The sequence below is a fragment of the Balaenoptera borealis genome, assembly GCF_965194805.1.
Source record: "Balaenoptera borealis genome assembly, chromosome: 3".
Classification (NCBI taxonomy): Eukaryota; Metazoa; Chordata; class Mammalia; order Artiodactyla; family Balaenopteridae; genus Balaenoptera; species Balaenoptera borealis.
Window position 1 is genome coordinate 176,564,601 of NC_138866.1, and position 18,440 is coordinate 176,583,040.

General features: G+C 43.8%; 1 protein-coding gene across 6 annotated transcripts in view; it reads right to left on the minus strand.

Moving 5' to 3' along the window:
- BEND7 (BEN domain containing 7) overlaps positions 1–18,440 on the minus strand; it is a 76,752-nt gene that overhangs the window by 43,305 nt on the left and 15,007 nt on the right. For all 6 annotated transcript variants that reach the window (XR_014242625.1, XR_014242626.1, XM_082385519.1 and 3 more), the window contains exons 3-5: positions 9,787–10,086; positions 6,889–7,011; positions 2,650–2,912 (exon numbers count right to left, since the gene is read on the minus strand). Coding sequence is in view for 4 of the 6 variants with exons in the window: in XM_082385519.1 (XP_082241645.1) it covers positions 2,650–2,912; positions 6,889–7,011; positions 9,787–10,086 (686 nt within the window). In the remaining 2 variants the exon portion in view is untranslated. The remainder of the gene's footprint in view (positions 1–2,649; positions 2,913–6,888; positions 7,012–9,786; positions 10,087–18,440) is intronic.

Here is an 18,440-nt window from a genome sequence, read left to right on the forward strand (position 1 = left end):
CATCTTTCTCCTGTGCTCCAAACGTCTAATGACCTTTTGAGGACACTCAGCTTCTTTTTCCTTCCCATCCAGCACTGAAGGCCTGCTTCTGCTCTGTCCTCCCTGTCTCAGTTAAGGAAATCAGTACCATCTAGTAACCAACCTCGTTTTCCAGGATGGAAATGTGGGTCTTACTTCTCCTGAGTCACCAAGTCCTCTGTGTGGGTACCCCCGGGTGCCTCTCATTTCTCTGTCCCTGCAGGCTCACTGCTCACGTACGGACCCTCCCCGTCTCTTGCCTGGAATTATCTTCCTCCTGGTCTCTTTGCCTCTAGTCTCTCTTCTACATTTACCAATCATCCACAGTGCTGTTCCAGATTCCATTCTAAGCACAGGTATGATTATTCCTCTACTTGAAATCTGCAGTGGCTCCTTAGCGCCCACAAGATAAAAAAGGCCCAAGGGCCTCGGCAGGACACGTCCGGGCTTTCACTGTCTCACTCGACCCCATGTTTATATCATCATCTGCTATCAGTGCAGGCCACACAGCTGCTCTAACTACAATGGACCACACGCCCAATCCTATAACTTTGGACTTAATCGTCCCAACACTGGGTACTTTTCAGAGCCCATCTTCAGATACACAATGCCCATCTTCTTATATGTAATCCAGTTATATTACCTTTTCTCCAATTGATTTTATAGAATAATTCCTACAAGATTGTGATCTATTTTCTGTTTCCTCCTCTGGACTTCCACCAAAGTTTAAAAGGCTCACGGCTAAGAAATAATAAAAGACTAGAAGGGCACCTAAATTTAGTATGCCTTAGCACTGATGGTCTCATCACCTAAAGGGCCAGCCTCATTCATGCCAGCAAGACTATCCGGGGACAGAATTTCTAATGATGGGACTCACTGCGTGGTCCTCTAGGTGCAGTGACAATTTCCGTGGAATAGATGAATCAAAGGGCATATCAGTTGGATAATGTAAAGATAATATCTATGTATGCTTTTGCTTTTCTTTAGAAGCATGTTATTCTTCAGTCAAAGACAGTCAGCACCTAACTGAGTTTACATGGACAATTCTGAACGTGCTTTATTAAATTTAATACCTCTTGTTAGCAAAAATCATCATGAATAAAAAGCAAATTATTTTTTTGGTATTTAAATTACAATACTGATATTGGTAAAGATAAGAAAAATTCTATTCTATTTCACTAATGTACATAAAGCCTTTAACACATCTTTCTCAATTTATCTCTGAAGTCCATTTAGACCTTAAAAATTTTTTAAAAAGGAGCAAGTTCAGTTATTAGCGTTAGATCGACTCATGCAGGAGATGATTTTCACAACTCAAATGACTGCTCCTGATACATTAATGCCTATCACAGAAAAGAAGGCCTAAAAAATTCAAGAAAAATGTAAAAGTATTATGAAAACTGCTTCAGACTGAATGTACTTTGTGTTGTGGAATCATTTACCTCTGCTTCCAAATGTGTGATCCACGTGGGCTTTGAACCCAGGGCCTCAGCTGCAGTAACAGGGGGTAGGATCAAATGAGCCAGCTGGCCCAGGGTAGAATGCTGTCGTCGTCAATGATTTTTTAAAACTAAGTTTTTAGTCTAGAAGAACTTCTTAACAATTGCGTGTGTGTTCGTGGGTAAAGAAACAAATAAACAGGAACCCCTCACGCCAAGGACTGGATAAAAGGTCAAATGATTTTCTAGTCTAACCAAGTCACGAGCTGATTCTTTTTGTTGCCTCCCTTTTTTAAAGACCCGTGCTAGCAGACCGTCTTTCTGCAACGTGAAAGGAACAACTGATTTAAAATAGCAATTTATTTCTTATTTAAAGTTGAAGAGGTAGGGCCAAACTCTCATCCTATATAGGCCTGTGGGAGTTCTCAGCGGGATTCTCATCCTATGCCATCTGGTAATAATAGCTCACCCTTCCTTGTTTATTTTAGGAACTCTCCCAAGGAGCTGGGGTTCACGGCATCAGTGTACTCAGATCAAGGTACTGCAGGGAGAGTACGCCGTGGCCAATAGAGCACATTACTGAAGACGTTCGTTTATGGCCGTGTGACTATAAAATGGTAAGTCAGACGAGTGTCTTAGATGTCATTCAGCATCTTGGGCTGCGACGACCTTCTAGCGATGATATTTAAATAGAAAAACCTTTGCAGGCTGTTAACCTATCATTACGCAGACTCAATGGCACGGCACTGCAACTTAATTAGCAGTGTGGCTTGCATCTATAAAATAAAAGTAGCACCACTGTTCTTTTTTTTATTATTAGTTTGTGTTTCTAGAAAGGTGTGACCTTATCTGTAGGGTTCTGTTCATTTATGCCCATCTACAAAGGATTTAATTATGTTCTTTTAGCTCACTACGCTGAGGAAATTGAAAACGGCTGCTTCAAAATTAAAAATGTTAACGAAATTAGTGAGCAGAACTCCATGATCCTTCTTCTTTCGGAGAGAATGCAAACATGTTTAAGGAAATAAGGCCTAAGATTTTCAGAAGAGAAAATCCTGGGCAAGGAAATTATTAAGAGTTTTCCTTTCCTCTTTCCCACGTCTATTTTGCAAGTTTCCCTGGTTTTCTTGGGCAGAACTAGTTAAGGGCAAAGTTACACATTAGCGTCAGCAGCCAGAAAACATTCACTTACATCAGAGGCTGGTGATTCGAGGACGATGCCGAATCCTAGGATGTGGTTCTCCCTGGGGGAGGTGTGCTCGGCCGAGGGGAGACTGGGTTTCTCGGGGGCCGCCACCGCCTTCTCGGCTTCTAACGCACTGGGCTTCTGTTTCACAGTGAGAGGTTCCACAGTCTTCAGGGGCACTTTTTTCTTTTTATTTCTCTTGCGCGAGACGGCAGTTCGCTGGGAGCAGATAAGGGAAATTGGGGGTTGTTGTCTGTTTTGGGTTCCAACTGCGAACAACAAACAAAAATATGGTACAGGCACTTGTCTCTAACTCAGGAGTACGTACTTGCTTCATAAACTGAGGCTGAAGTGGGTTCACTCAAGGACGAGGCACCCTGAAATCAACCTCACGCTGGACCTGAAGATAACCAAACGCAGCCTTAAAGGTCCACAGGCAGAAAAACCCAAGAGAAAACTCTGCTCCAAACGCTGGTGGGTAATCAACAGGAGGAAAGGATGATGAGCTATGAAAAAACACTGAAGCATGACTTTACGCATCCCATGACACTCTTGTATAACTGAGAACTCCGGAAATTAAATTGAGGTGTGGATGTCCACGCTTTTTGGCAAGCCAGTCTCAGGAATATTCCAATTGTCACTTGAGGTTAAACTGATCAGTAGCCAGCAACCTACAGGTGCCAAAACTGACAAAGGCTGAGCAAGGACGGTCACTGGGGCAAAGCTGATCAAAAGTGTCATTCAGGAATGACCAGTAAGCATGTGGGCCAGGCCTGCCGGTCAATTTCAGGTCCAGTTACTCCGGTCTCACAAACCAATGCTGTTCCACACATCAACTATCTCCACACACTACTCTCCTGGGTTCCGACCAGGCTGCTTCTCTGTGCCTCAGTTTCATGTAGCTGAAAAAGAGGAAGGCTATAATTCTGTACAAGGAGAGCAAATCAGTAAGACCCAGAAACAGTTTGAGTTCCAAAGACGAAAAGCACCCATCAAGAACTGGGTGCTGATGCTGCCTATGTACTTAAGGGAACCAAGGATGCTAATTACAGTTCTCATAGGTGCCCTTCGAGAAGTAACGTTTATTAACCATTTAAAAATACTCTGGGGACTTCCCTGGTGGCGCAGTGGTTAAGAATCCGCCTGCCAATGCAGGGGACACAGGTTCGAGCCCTGGTCCGGGAAGATCCCCCATGCCACGGAGCAACTAAGCCCGTGAGCTACAACTACTGAGCCTGCGCTCTAGAGCCCGCGAGCCACAACTACTGAAGCCCGCGCACTGCAACTACTGAAGCCCTCGAGCTCCAGGGCCTGCGTGCTGCAACTACTGAAGCCCGCGCGCCTAGAGCCCGTGCTCCGCTACAAGAGAAGCCACCGCAATGAGAAGCACATGCACCGCAACAAAGAGTAGCCCCCGCTCGCCGCAACTAGAGAAGGCTCACGCGCAGCAACGAAGACCCAACGCAGCCAAATACATAAATAAATACATACATAAATAAATAAATAAATAAAAATACTCTGATGCAAAGTTTAGTAGGAAAATATGGCATTATTACTTAAATCTTCATGTGTTAATATGGTTTGATAAATACAACCACAGGACATAGCTGCTTTTGTTTTTTGTTTTATAGAAGTACACGTCTAAAAATAAGCCAAATGAAAATCTAAAGATCTTTACATGCACGTAATATGGATCATTTCCTATCAGGTTGCAAATAAAGAATATTTGTACTCTGAACTTGATATCTGCATCTCTAGGCTGGACAGAAATTTATAAATAAGTATTACAAACAAACTACTTGCACTGCAAAATGAGCAGAGAAGTTTTTTAACCGCCCATGCAGTAATTAGTCTAGCTCACCGGTTCTCGACCTCAGCTACACATCAGAATCACCCTGGAGCTTTAAAAAAAAAAAAAAAAAAAAGCCAGTACCTCAGCCTCGCCCCAGATTAATCTGAATTGGAATTTCCAGGGGTGATGCCTGGGCATCAGGATTTTTTTAAAGCTTCTCAAGTGATCCTCATATGCAAGGCGGACAGGAACTTTTCTCTGTTTGGTCCAAATTTTCACCCGAGGCGGCTGGGTCTCCATCCCGAAAGTCAGATGGACGACCGAAGCAATTATCTACGGTCTAGGACTCCAGCCTCACTTTCCAAAATTAAAAACAAAATGATTTAAGTTTAAAGAACACAGGTACTGTCTAAGTTTTTCTCCTCCTTCCGCAAGTCTGGACAGAGCGAGCTGTAGTCTTTTGTATCCAGATCTTACCGCTTGATCTTAGTCCTGGCTTTCTCCCTGAAGTAAAGGTGAAACTTTCTAAATAGAATTTAAATCTACGTTTTATAGGCAATAAACGTTAAGTAAATCTACGCACTCAACACAAATTCTTAAGTTTAAGAAAAGGAGAGTAATTTATTCAGTTTATCCTTTGGGTTCTCCTACAGCTTTGGAGTCGTTCACCACCCTAATCTGCAACGGTTCAGAAAAGAAAACAGGGTGACATAGAGGCATTTACTTAATAGATCCTAAAAAGGCTTCAGTCAAGGATTTAAATGGTTGCAATTTGTAGTCTGCCATTTCAGGAGTAAGGAGCTTAAGTAACAAAATAAATCATTACAATTTCATACGCACATTTTCTTAAGTGCTAACAAATTCTTCCACTGAGGAAAGAATCTGTACCGAATGAAGTAACCTTTCTTTCTGAGCTCCTTATTTGGCAGATGTTAACCTTTACCAGGTTAATAAGAACACAGATTATCCTGGTGGAACAAGGTAAGTTAAATGCTTACTGGCCTGACCAAAATGCTTATTTTTTTTTTCCTTGGGATAAGACCAAATCCAGAGCATAAAATTAGATGTCGCTTCTCAGAAAGCCTTTTGCCCATTTTACTTTCACGTGATCTTGGGTGACTGATATGTTTTAGTCTGAAGCTTTTTACATCAAACCACATCACTGAATATTAAAATTGTACTAGAATTCACTAAACGGCACCAAGTACGATTTCTGAACAGTGACCTTTCTGAATACCTTTACAGAGAAAAGGGGGGTAGGGGTGATAGTCATAAAAGACGGTGCTATTTTCCTGCTCAAGGAGCAGCTTTCCCTGACGAGGTGGGGTGGGGGCGCTTAATAAAATGATTTGTTACTTTCCGTACCTGTCACAAAAATGTCCTTTTTCTCTCCCCTTATTGTGGAGACTAGAAAACACATCCACTATAGTAAGGGCCTGGACTTCTAGACCTCTATGAAATGCTCCCGGGCTTTGTAACAACGCTAACGAAATAGCTGAGGCTTGGATCGCGCTTTGCAGAGTTCACTTCCATTTACTACCTCATTCCATTTTCACAACAACCCTGTGAGTTAGATATTAATACTCCAGTTACAGACGAGAAATCTGAGGCTCAGAGAAGTTAAACAGGCTAGGACGGGAGACACGGGGACTCTGACCCCAAACTGCAGGTTCACTGCTCTTCTGTTCTTCAACTTGTCCAGCAGGGGCGAGAACAAAAACAGCGTCGCGTAAATAAAAAGACAAAACAGGAGGTGTCTCTGAGCTTCTCTGACCTGCATGTTAAGGAGAAAAGCCACAAGCAGGGCCCGAGGGCCAACGTTCCTTGTCAGCTGATGCTCTGGAATCTTCACCAGCGGAGCCCACGCTTCCTAAGGGCTCCTTCGTGTGCACAAAAATGCGCGGCTCCCCACCTGTCACGCGGAGCCCCGTGGGGGGGGGGCCGGGTGTGTGCGTGCGTGTGGGAACTTGTGCAGGAGTGGGAGTGTGTGAGATGCACGCAGCCCCCAAACCGAGCCCCTCGGGAGGGAAGATGAGCCTTCTCGCCTCCTTCCCTGACGTGAACCTCCTTGTTGATTCACATTAGGAAAATGAGCCGGAGCGCTCTGCCCACTTTCGGGTATAATTGTTTCAAAGTTTAATTAGCTGACATTTGTGAAGTGTGGGGAGTCGGGGTGAAGTATCCGGAGCACATGTACCAGCCATAAAGCATTTGTTAGAGTTGCTAATGGGAAGATGGGTTGTAGAAAAAGTGGAGAAAATGGCTAATTGAAGAAGTGTGTCATCAACTATACTCCAGTAAAAATTTTTTTTTAAAAAAACTAAAAAAACAAACCAAAAAAAGATAGCAAGGAGGGAAGCAGAGAGTAATCAAAGCACCATGAACATCCTGACTAGAGATGTCACATATGCATTCAAAACCCGAGGCCTCCATCCAAGGCCTGATCCTCGTACCTGCCTGAATCTGCATCAATTTCCGCATGGTCTTGAGTTCTTGGAGAATGGCCTGCAACGTTGACTGGCAGTTACAAGTACAGCAGTTTGATCCAACTGACGAATTCACCACTGGAAGTTCTCCTGAGCACGAAAGAAAAGAATGACGGACGCCAAGCAACAGCAAGATTATAAAGAGCCAAAAAAAAAAAAAAAAAAAAAGGAAGGTACCGTGACAGGCTTGTGAAGCCTGTGCAGTTAACTAGGAAATCGTGCCTGAGGAAGATGTACCCAGTAATTTGGACAACCTAAATTTTGGGGTCTGCCTTCATCTAATTATCCAGGCTTCTCTATTGTCAGGTGTGTGCTGTGTCTCGGGGTGGCAGAGCCTGCGTGAACAGACACACACAATTCACTGTCACCCCAGTTCATCTCAGGTAACAATTACAGAAAAATTCACTAGAGACACACTCATGCTATTGCACACAAAACTAGCTCTGAGAACGGTGTTACCAAAAGAAAAAAGAAAAAACAACCTGGTAGCTGGATATATCCTGAGGGTTCATATTAAGAATTAAATGTGTCTGTTTAAAAAATAGTTTTATCATTAATCATGTTATTCAAAAAATTAAGAACGGTCAACACATTAAACTTTCACTCTGGGTGTGGTATGTCTGGGATGGAGAAAGCTGGGGCAGAAGGGTCTGGGAGAATCCCTTTGAACTTGAGGGTTTAGAGGGTGCTGGTGTGTTGGATTTTCTCCAGCTTCATAAAGGAGATCCTTCTACATCTTTTTTCCATTCCCATTTCTTTAATTTCACTTTAGTCTCTTTTCCACTGTTTAAATTTAGTATCTGTTCCTTCATAAAACTATCCTATTCTGTTTCCCTTACATGTAAACAAATATCTTCCTACTACCCCTGTAATAAAACGGGACATTTGGAGAAACACGCTTTCAACGCAGTTCTCCCAGTCTCAGTATCCAACCCTGCTACCTTTAAGTGGATCAGGATAAGAGACTGCTGTCACTCCGGTTTTTTCACAGGTGGAAGGGGGAAGTTCTAAGGTTGTGGTCCAGTGATATCTTTTACTATACAGTAAGTGGAATTTACATCCTGCAGTATGCATTATTTGTGGATATACTTAATGTTTGGAGCAGCATAATTACTTACATTCAAAGTTGTAGCAAATTGAGATGTTACAACTTTAAAACTGCAGGTAATTCCAATGAGACACCAAATGCATTCCTATCGAAAACATGCAAGCAATCAACACAAAAAGATCTATTTTTAAATGAATATGGGGGAATTCAGGTTTGCAACTTTTACCATTACTAATATTTTCCAAAGTAAATCCCCTGTCCTTGCTGCATCCTGGAAAACAGAACATTGCTCACCCAACACTTATTGACGTGGGGCTTACTAACTTCCTACATACCTAAGGCTATTTTATTTCTCTAATCATTTCTCGCATGGCAGTGGAGTTAGGAGGACCTTGTAGAATATTCCTAGTCACTACCCCAAGTCTAGCTTTCTCATTTTTAGAGGACAAAACCAACCCTTTTCAGCTTGTTATAAATCATTTTCTAATTTTAAAGAGAACTGCCCTTTTTATTTTTATGGAGCAGTCTTTAAAGAGCCATCTCCTTCTAACCTGGAAGCATGCCAGCATGTGAAGCTGATATTGGCTTATGTAAAATTAAGAGAGAGAGAAGACACCCATACATCTCCTGGGGTCCCTCCCTGTCTCATCAGCAGTGGCTCAGGATGGCTCTTCACACCTCTGAACTGGTTCTTGCAAATTGTGTTTAAAAAGAAAAAGAAAATCACAGTCGTTCTCTTTTTCTTGAGGGATGATGTATGGGAAAAAAAAAAAAATCCTTAACTTTTCAAGGAAACTGAAAACGCATTCTTCCTTTCTTCTTGTTCTCTTTGTGTAAACTACAGTTCTGCACATCTGTACATAATTTATAGAACGAGTAACATCCCATGTCACTGGAGGGAAAATTAACGTGAATGGAGAAATGATCAAGTTTTTCCTTACGCTTTGAAAAAAAATTGCCATTTGATTTTTTTTCTTAACAATTAGGAATTTAAAATAGATAACTAATAAGAACCTACTGTATAGCACAGGGAACTCTACTCAATACTCTGTGGTGACCTATATGGGAAAAGAAACTAAAACAGAGGGGACATATGTATGTGTATAGCTGATTCGCTTTGCTGTACACCTGAAACTAACACAACAGTATAAATCAACTCTACTCCAATAAAAGTTACTAAAAAAAAATTAGGAATTTAAATTAAGGAAATTTTACTTTAAAGGAAGAATTTTCAACCTGAATGAAGCAGGTTGTAAAATATGGATCACCAGGTTCTGTAGCTTGGATGTGAGGTTAAAGTGAAGCTATCACCTAGGGGCCTGGTCATCAGTCCTGCCTTTAACTGACTCTTCCGATATAATGAAGAAAGCACGAGACTAGGCAAGGGGATGTATTAATACACCACGTGACCAGGAAGCTTCTTTTAATGACAGAGCGGAGCTCTTTCTGCCCTAACTGTTCAGTCTTTTGTGACAATAGTATCGTTATCTCTGCAAATGATGGCTTTAAACTTCTTTTTTTTTTTTTTTTTTTTTTTAAACATCTTAAACTTCTTAAAGGGCTAAAATCTCTACCAAGAAACTATCCCTTCTAATGGAGAACCCCCAGTTTTTCCTGCGTCTCAATTCTGGTTTTTGATGCTCTTCAACTTTTTCCTTTCTGTCTTCCCGGTCTTTTAAAATAACTCAGCTAAGGCGGGTGGGTGATTAAGGGAGGGTTTAATATGTTGAACTCAAAGAACATACTGAATATTTAGACAGAAAACACATTGGGGCAACGGCCCTGAAAGCCTTGTGAGCGTCTGAAGACGGCCATACCATTGGAGCTCCCGGCGGAGTGGGGCTGGCTCTGGAAGGTTCTGGAGCGGGTGCCATACTGCCCTGAGAACTGCCCACTCTGGGGTGGCAACTCGTTCCATGCACCACGGGAAGACGGGTGGAGGCTAGGTGGGGCCTCCACAGAGTTCAAACGCTGAGGCCAGATCGAATCCAAATCCTGGGGTTCTTCTTTCAATTTCTCCCCCTCCTTGCCCACACGCTGGTAGATCCTCCCAGCGCTGTCATTCAGTAATCTTCTCATTCCTGTAATTTGTTTTTTAATTTCCATGCTTTCATCTCCTAATGGAAATGGGGCCAGAGATATCACTGTAAATTAGCGAAAGAAAAAATAATCCACCACCAAAAAAAAAAAAAAGCCACCCCTTCTTCCTTCTTTGGAATTGGGAATGATTACTGACTCCAGATGCAAGCCTCTCTTTTAAGCATCTTCTTTCCTCAGAGGATTTTTTTTTTCTTTTTTGAACCAAGGTATTTGTATTGCACTGAGGGTACTTAATAAATATTACTTAAACATGAAACAAATTATACAGCTATAAAATATTTTCTATAAATAATAACATTAGAGGATGCCTAGATCTATTAGGAGCTATTTCAAACATACTATCTTCTTAAATTGTCATCAGCTAGTATCTTTACAAAGATTAAGAGAAGTAGTTTTTTTTTTTTTTTTTTTTCTTCTCTAATCTGGGTGTTAAAATAAAAGTCTAGTGCCAGGGTATGTGTACACACTCATACAGTCACTCTACTAAATGCCTGCAATTTCAACTACAAGAAAAGGAAAAGGCCCACAGAAAGTATCTATTAGGAAAAACACAGCTCTTGCAGATAAATCTAGCACATTTAATACAATCATGTTTTAATGCACTCAGCATCATATTAGCCAGATTTCTCTGTGGCACTAACTGCACAATGAATGTAGGTATTTTGTGTTGTCTAGTTAGATATTTAGCTAATTAATATATGAATACATTACTGAATACAAGGGAGCTTTTATATACTGTTTTCAAATAAGTATCTTCAATTTTTAAAATAATAAAAATATTAACTGTCTAGCATCTAACATGAGCAAACACAGAAATAACACAGATTTCCAAATTTACAGTTCTGCTCTGTGTGGGCATATGCTTGAGAGGAGAAATATTTTAATTTGTAATAAAACTCTTTTCACTTCAAACACCTGTGACAATGACAACATAGAAACAATAAATCATGTTCCAGATTTTATGAGAATGAATGACCGAGCACAATTTAAGTAATGCAGAGTCAGCAAAATTTACACGTTTCTCAAGACGTCTGGGGAACAGGGCGTGTCTGGAAGAGGTCCCAGAGGAATTCTGAAAGATACATCTGTACGCCAGTGTGGTTGGTGTTAGTTTCAGCATTCAAACCTAACCCTTCCCGGCTGGATTAGCAGCACAGTTTCGGCGAGGAGCAGCTTCTTTCCTGCAGGGTTTTTATTCTTGATCTTCTAGGTCAAGGGCGTTGTACGTGCATCCACCTGCGGCGCGCTGATCTTAGCTGGCACCGGCTGGTGGCTGCCACTGCCCTCCCTCCTGGCTGCCTGGGAGAGCTGCACCAGCCAAGCCAGATGAAGGCAGGCACACTGCCTGGTTCCTGGGTCAGTGCCAGCTCCACATGAACCCTGACGCATCACAGCAACAGGGATATGCTCTTTTCAAAGGTTCCACCTCTGCTCCGGGGACTGAATTCTATGATAAAGTGCTGTCTTGGGCGGGGAAAGAAGTCATGAGGATCCTGGAACTTTCTAAGAGCAAATCTGCTTTGTCATGACCTTCGTTTCACAGCCCCAGAAGTTGTAGCTCTGAAAATTACAAGACTGAAACTACCGTGTGAAGTCTGCATACTTGGTATTTTCACGTGGAGGTCCAGGCTCCTCGGTAGAGGAAAGAAGGCGCAAGCATCAAGGGGGATCCTGGCGGTGGGCTGACGTTTAGAAACACTTCTTCTAAAATCAAAACAAAAAACCAACCACAACAACAGACCAGGACCTGGGACCGAGGAGGAAGAAAACAGGGGTCTGTGAAGGAGGGCAGCAGAGCTGGCTGACTTCCTGAGAAGAGAGCTCACAGTACATCTGACTGCGGGACATCTGAAGGGACGGAACGTAGAAAAGTGCAACAATTGCCCAAGTCAAGGAGAGGAAAGTTGAGAGACTGAGAGACGCGGGGAAGGCTGGAAACGGGCTGGCTGCGGGGAGCTTCTTAGAGGACACACGCTGGGCGTCCCCAGGGGACAACGGGTAACTGAACTGTCCTTCCTTTAGCCAGAGAAGTCGGGAGCAGCCCTGACCATACCGCCTGGGGGAAGAGCTCCTGGAACCGGATCACACGCTGGCTGGCGATGAGCTCTGCAGAGAGGGGGAGAGTATCCTCGCACAAGCACATTTGGGAGGGACGGAGTAGAGGGCCGGAGGGGAGACTTGAAGACTAAAAGTGGGGACGACAGAAAAAGCTGAGCAGCCTGCATGCACGGGGATGGAATGGGTGTGGATCGCAGGCAAGCAGGGGCACCGCACAGGCTCACACCACGGAGGCTGGTGTGTGGGTCAGGGGACAGGCCGGCGCTGGTGCTCCCCGGACCTGGACTCGCTTCCCAACTGTGCTGACTTGCTACCTGATGCAAGACAAGCCACCTGCCGTTCTCTGACTTCAGCTTCCTGAAACGTAAAATGAATTCTGAAGCAGACCTTGCTGGGCATAACCTAGGGGGACACAGGGAAGCCTAGGAGGGATGCAGGTTTTTCCGTTACCAAGATGTTCACAGGGCACCGAATGCCTCTAAAAGTCCTTCTCAGAAAAAGTGGGCTTATTCTGACTGTCACAGTGAAGCCGAGTTCCCTGATTCCAAAAAAACAAAAACAAAAAAGGGCAGGAAGTATTAAGAGATTGAGATTCGAAGCCCTAGTTGACCTCTCTTTGTCTTTCCAGTTTTAAGGCAATGTCTTCTCCAGGTATAAATGTCAGGAAAAGGAAGCTCTAAAGAAGCACGATTCCCTGAGGAAAGCTGTGCACTTTCCTGATTCCTTTCCAAACCTAACTATGCCTTTACTTATGTTTAACCGCAAGGGGCTGCATCTTTTTAGAAAAGACAAAACAGTAAGAAATCTTACTAACATGGATCCATGCCATGTGGCTGCCTTATAGGTAAAACAGCCTTAAATGGAAAATGTTCTGAGCGTTTACTGACTAGACTCCTTTGCACAAGGTCTACAAGAGATAGTAGGCTGGATTCTACCCTTTGCTAAACCTCAAGACTCTCCTAGATCACTTTCCTTTACGTAAAGAATTTATATAATACAAACAGAGTCTTGCAACACACAAGTCACCATACAGGATCTCCTTTAACTTGGCAAGGAGAGAAAGATATACTACGCAGGACACGATTATTCATGGTCTGGGGTAATAAAAGAAAAAAAGACGGTAATGCCCAAACATAGAGTGAGATGACGTACATAAACATTGTATGTCCGTTTCTATATGCCTTCTTTTCACAAAGAACAGTCACCATATCTTTGCCCTAAAAATTAACTGGTGTTGACATGCAGTAGGCATTCCATATACCTTTCTTAAGTAAATGAAAGAAATGTCCTATCAAAAGCAGAGTGAAGTCCAGTAGAATTAAATGTGATCCTAAGGTTATAAACAAACAATACATTAATAGGATGGACTGAAAAAGTACCAGAAATAAATCATTCAATAAACACTTATCAAGCATCTCCTGCGCCCCAGAGATACAAAAATCATCTTGTTCAAATTGAAAGGTACTCCCCCTCCAAATCTCTCAACATCTTCTACCCAAATCCCTTTATACTGGTTTGTTGTTCTAAGAAATGGTCCTGATTCTCCTCATTCTGTTGGCCCTACACCTCTTTTAACTCTGTGCCCCCGGAACTCCAGGTAGCAGATTGCCCCCACGATCTGTAGCTGCCTCTGTTTCCTTGCTAGAGATAAAAATCAGCTCTTCTCTGAGGACCCTGCCTCCCTGCAGCCCCTCATGAAAATTATTCACCTCCCATTCCCTCGGGGCTGGGGACGGTGGCCCCCCCCAAACATCACTCTTCTGGCCCCAGGCAGAAGCTCACTGTTGTCTGAGTTGATGCCACAGCTGTAACACCTCCCACCCTTCTTCCTGAACAGCAGTCTGTGTGCCGGGAGTTTAAGGCTCATCAAGAGAAGTGGCAGGTGATGAAGTGGAAATGTACAGTGAGGTCATCGCAGTAAGGTACCAGGTTAAGGAAGAAAAATTTTGTGCTGGAGATAACTGGTTTATTGCTCTGGGTAGTTTAAAATTCATTACCTCGTTTAACGTAAGGATGGTCAATAATCAAACCTTTCCTTTAGAAAAACAAATCTGGCAAAACTATGGTGAAAGTGGTGTGAGCAGAGGAAACCAGCCAGCGGGTTGTTGCTAAAGGCTATGTGAGTGACCGTGCCCGTCTGTACCAGCACTGGGGGACGGGGCTGGAGAGAGAAGATGGAAAGAGAGACATTTAAGAAGGTTCACCAGAGAGACTTGGTGATTCACTGGATGTGGGGATGGGGGTGGGATGTGAAGGAGAATCAATTAAAGGTAACTCCAAGGTTTCTAGTTTGGGGGACCGGATGGATGTTAATACCAGTCAGGGAATTAGAAGGGTGCAGGGAAGTGGCGATACAACGAGGCTAGTTTTGACAAAGGCAACTTAGATAATCGGCAGGCAGTTGGAAATGTACACAAAGCTGACGGTGAAGCAATGCTCCTGAACTATTCCCATAGTAGCAGTAGCTACTATTACTACCAGTGGTAGCTGGCCTTCTGGACTAAGTCAGCCCCTGCAGTTCACCAACAATTCAGGGGGTGGAAGGTCATCGTATTCGGAGATACCAGATTTCCTATTAATCTAACAACGTAGAGAGCTCAAAACCCTCATTTCAACATTAAAAGAGCTATCACCTGATTTGTGTCCAAGCTGGGGAAGGAGTCCACCTGTTCCTCCTGGACCCCCGTCCCCGTGGCAGGCAGCAGTCACAGCGGTCAGAACCGCGCCACCTCCAGCGCCTCACGTGCCCTGACCCACCGTCAAGACCATCCCCAGGGTGCCCCTCGGTAACTCACCTCTACGAAAGGACCGACAGACACTTAAAGCACGGCGGGACAGTCACCACTGCATCCAGTATGGGCCGACTCTTACTACGGTACCATGTCCAGTTTTGGGTTTGTTTGTTTGTTTGTTTTTTGGGGCCTTGGGGCTTGTGGGGTCTCAGTTCCCTGACCAGGGATTGAATCCGGGCCACGGCGGTGAAAGCCTGGAATCCTAACCAGTAGGCCACCAGAGAACTCCCATCAGGTCCAGGTTCTGCGCTCTTTTAAAGAGCCTGTTGAGAAACTTGAGGAGATCATGCAAAAGTCAACAAAAAAGAGGAAAGGAACATGGAAAGGTTAAAGAAGTTGGATCGTTTCTCTGAGAGATAAATGGCTATTGAGTGACTTAATTATCTTCAAATACACTACGAGTTATTACGAACATTGTTCTTTATCCACGAGGAAAAAGTAGACTCAAAGTGTAGCTTCCAGGGAGGAGGCTGGGCAATATTATGGTCTAAAGAGCTGACCCTGCCAGTTCTAGAAACAGAGGCAGGACATCTGAGAAGATGTGCAGAGGAGTGACAGCAAGAACTCTTTCTGTTTGGGATGTTGAAGAAGTTCTGGAAACAGTGGTGATGGCTGCGTGTCACTGTGAATATACGTTTAAAAAAAAAAAAAAAAAGCTTTAAAACTCCTTGCAGTTTCCAGGTAATGATATGTGAAATAGAAACAAGCTGAGTTTACCAGTGAGAAATACTAAGATGACCAGGATTTATACTGAACGCTGCAAATAACTCCTCTCAAACACGAGTAGAAGTTGGCATAGGAGCCCTGTTGCAGAAAAGGCTGAACTACAACCTGTCAAACGACAGCAGTAAGAGGAAGAGCCGGACAAAGGAGGCAGGGTCCATCAGGCCCAGGCCCCGGCTCTCTTCACCACATGGCTTGACAAGTGAGCCAAAGAGCCAGGCATCTGGGGCACACTCTGCGCTCTGAGAAGACCCGGGGTTGGCATCCCCACTCCAAACCCGTGTTGGCCTGCAGATGCTATCAGGGTCACAACTGGCCGTCCCCGGGGACCACAGCCATGTTTACCAGGGACACGCAAGCCTGGGGCTCTGACTCGGCAAGAGCGGTCTGAAGAGCCCTACAGCACAGAGCGGCGGTTACCAAGCGAGCCCTTCCCTCCCCAGCGATCTCAAGTGGAACCCCCCAAAATAAAAAGGAGCCGAGCTCTACTGAAGAGAACGTGCCAGAACCCGCAGTCCTGAAACAGCCCTTGGAGTCCATTCAAGGACACAACGGAGTCTAAATGCCACTGAGAAAAGCTTTGAACACGAGGCGTTAACCCGCATGCGTGCTGCCACGTGCTGGAGGACCTTCCCGTTCAGCTGAAGTTTTAGGTGGAAAATAATTAAGCAGCTCAACATGTACATGGCGTTTTCACTGAAAGGACAGTGAAGTTCCTTTCAAATCTGTTTAGATAATACCAGTTTCATTCATCCATTCAATAAACATTTACTGTACTACTACTAAATATGAGATACTGTGGGAGCAAAGAAAGAAAAAGAAAAGAAATACAAGATACGGTCTCTCCCCTGCAGGCGTTTACAGGCTAGCATGGGACCCAAATGGATGCACAATGATTCTAAGGACCCAGGGCCTCTCTCCTAACACGTGGGCAGGCGCACCCAGCAAGGCCCACCCACAGCCAGGGCGGGAGGCCAGAGCTCTTTTTAATCAAGGCTGAGGAGCTGACGCCAGGACAGGTCCCAAGACAGAATGCCATGGGTCCAGGCTGGAAAACGGGCCTTCAAAGCAGAAAGGGCAAGAAGGGCTTGAGACGGGTAAGAAGGGCCAGGGGAGCACAGAAATGCCAGGAAATGAATCAAAATGGGCTGTCACACTGCTTCTCAAACGTGTCCCTCAAAGAACATCTACAGAGGAGAATAAACTTCTATGAGAAGAAGAGAGTGCTATGATACCACTAGAACTACCCAACCAGTTCAGAGAGTTTATCTACTTTCCTCTCCCCCAAGTGTTCTTATAACATGGAAAACTTTGATTTTACGATAAATACAACATGGCCTCCCAATAGAACGTTCCTTCATCAGACATGGACTGCAATTCCAGCCACATTAAGTGGGTAGGTCAGAAGCCACCACTTCAAGTAATGTTCAGGAATAATCAAGCCAAAGAGTTAAAATCCCAAATACACGGGAGAGGTCTTACAAGTCAATGAAGAAAAAGACACGTACTAACAATGGAAAATGGGCACAGGACGTGAACATGCAATTCACACGAGAAATAAATAGTTCAAATCTCTTAATGTCCCTAATTACTAATGTAATGAAAATTAAATAATGTGAAATTATCTATTAACTTGGCAAAGACTATAGATTCATGAAGCCCATTTTGGGTGAAGGCGTAGGGTTACGGTCCCCTCTCTAGGCTGTTGTTGGGGGATCTTTTTGGAGGGAATTCGGCAATTCCATTCACAGGCATTTATCCCACAGAAACGTTCCGACAAGTACCCATGACACAAGTACGAGGACATTCACGGTAGCATCATTTTGCTAGGGAGACACTGGGAACCACCCAGACATCGATCAGTGAGCATTAGATAAGTGAATTATGGCATATCAGTACAAGGAGATTACAGTATATCTTTACATGTCTGTAAAGAATGAAATGGACCTTTTATAGTCATTTGGAAGTAAGTGAAGGATAAACTAGAAACTCCATGATGTCTGAGACCACGATTACTTCCTTCAGCACTGGATAATCGGGGCCTAACTACTTGGCTCAAACTAGACACTCAACCTGTGTGGAACAGATGGAGATTTGGTTATACAAAACGTTATACAGGATGATTCAATTTTCCTTTTTGTAACACACACACACATGTATTTTTTACACACACACTATTGTTAACAGTGGTTATCGGGACTTCCCTGGTGGCGTAGTGGATAATACTCTGCGCTCCCAATGCAGGGTTTGATCCCTGGTCAGGGAACTAAATCCCACATGCATGCCGCAACTAAGAGTTCACATGCCACAACTAAGAAGCCCACGTGCCGCAACTAAGGAGCTGGCGAGCCGCAACTAAAGGAGCCCTGGAGCCGCAACTAAGGAGCCCGCCTACTGCTGCAACTAAGACCTGGTGCAACCAAAAAAAAAAAACAGTGGTTATTGCTGGAGAGTGTGACTGGGACAGGACTTTTTACTTTATACCTTGTTTTCAACTTCATACGTTAAAACTTTCAAAGTGGTTTTGGAATGAATATGTATTACTTTTTTGTAAGAAAAAAATAATCTGGAAGAATTATGTACAATCTTCCCCCTGTGGTAATGTGAAGCTGGGTATAAGGCAACTGGTAGAGGCAGCTTTGGACATAAAAAATCTTCTCTAAGTCACCCAGGAAAGATGAAGCTGGGCAGGAAGGAGAAGTAGGTGGCTAGAGACGGCAGCAAAAGAAAGTCAAGGAAGGAGGGGCCTGGGTGGGGCATATTTTGCAACCCCTGGGGTATAGGCCTAAGATGACTTT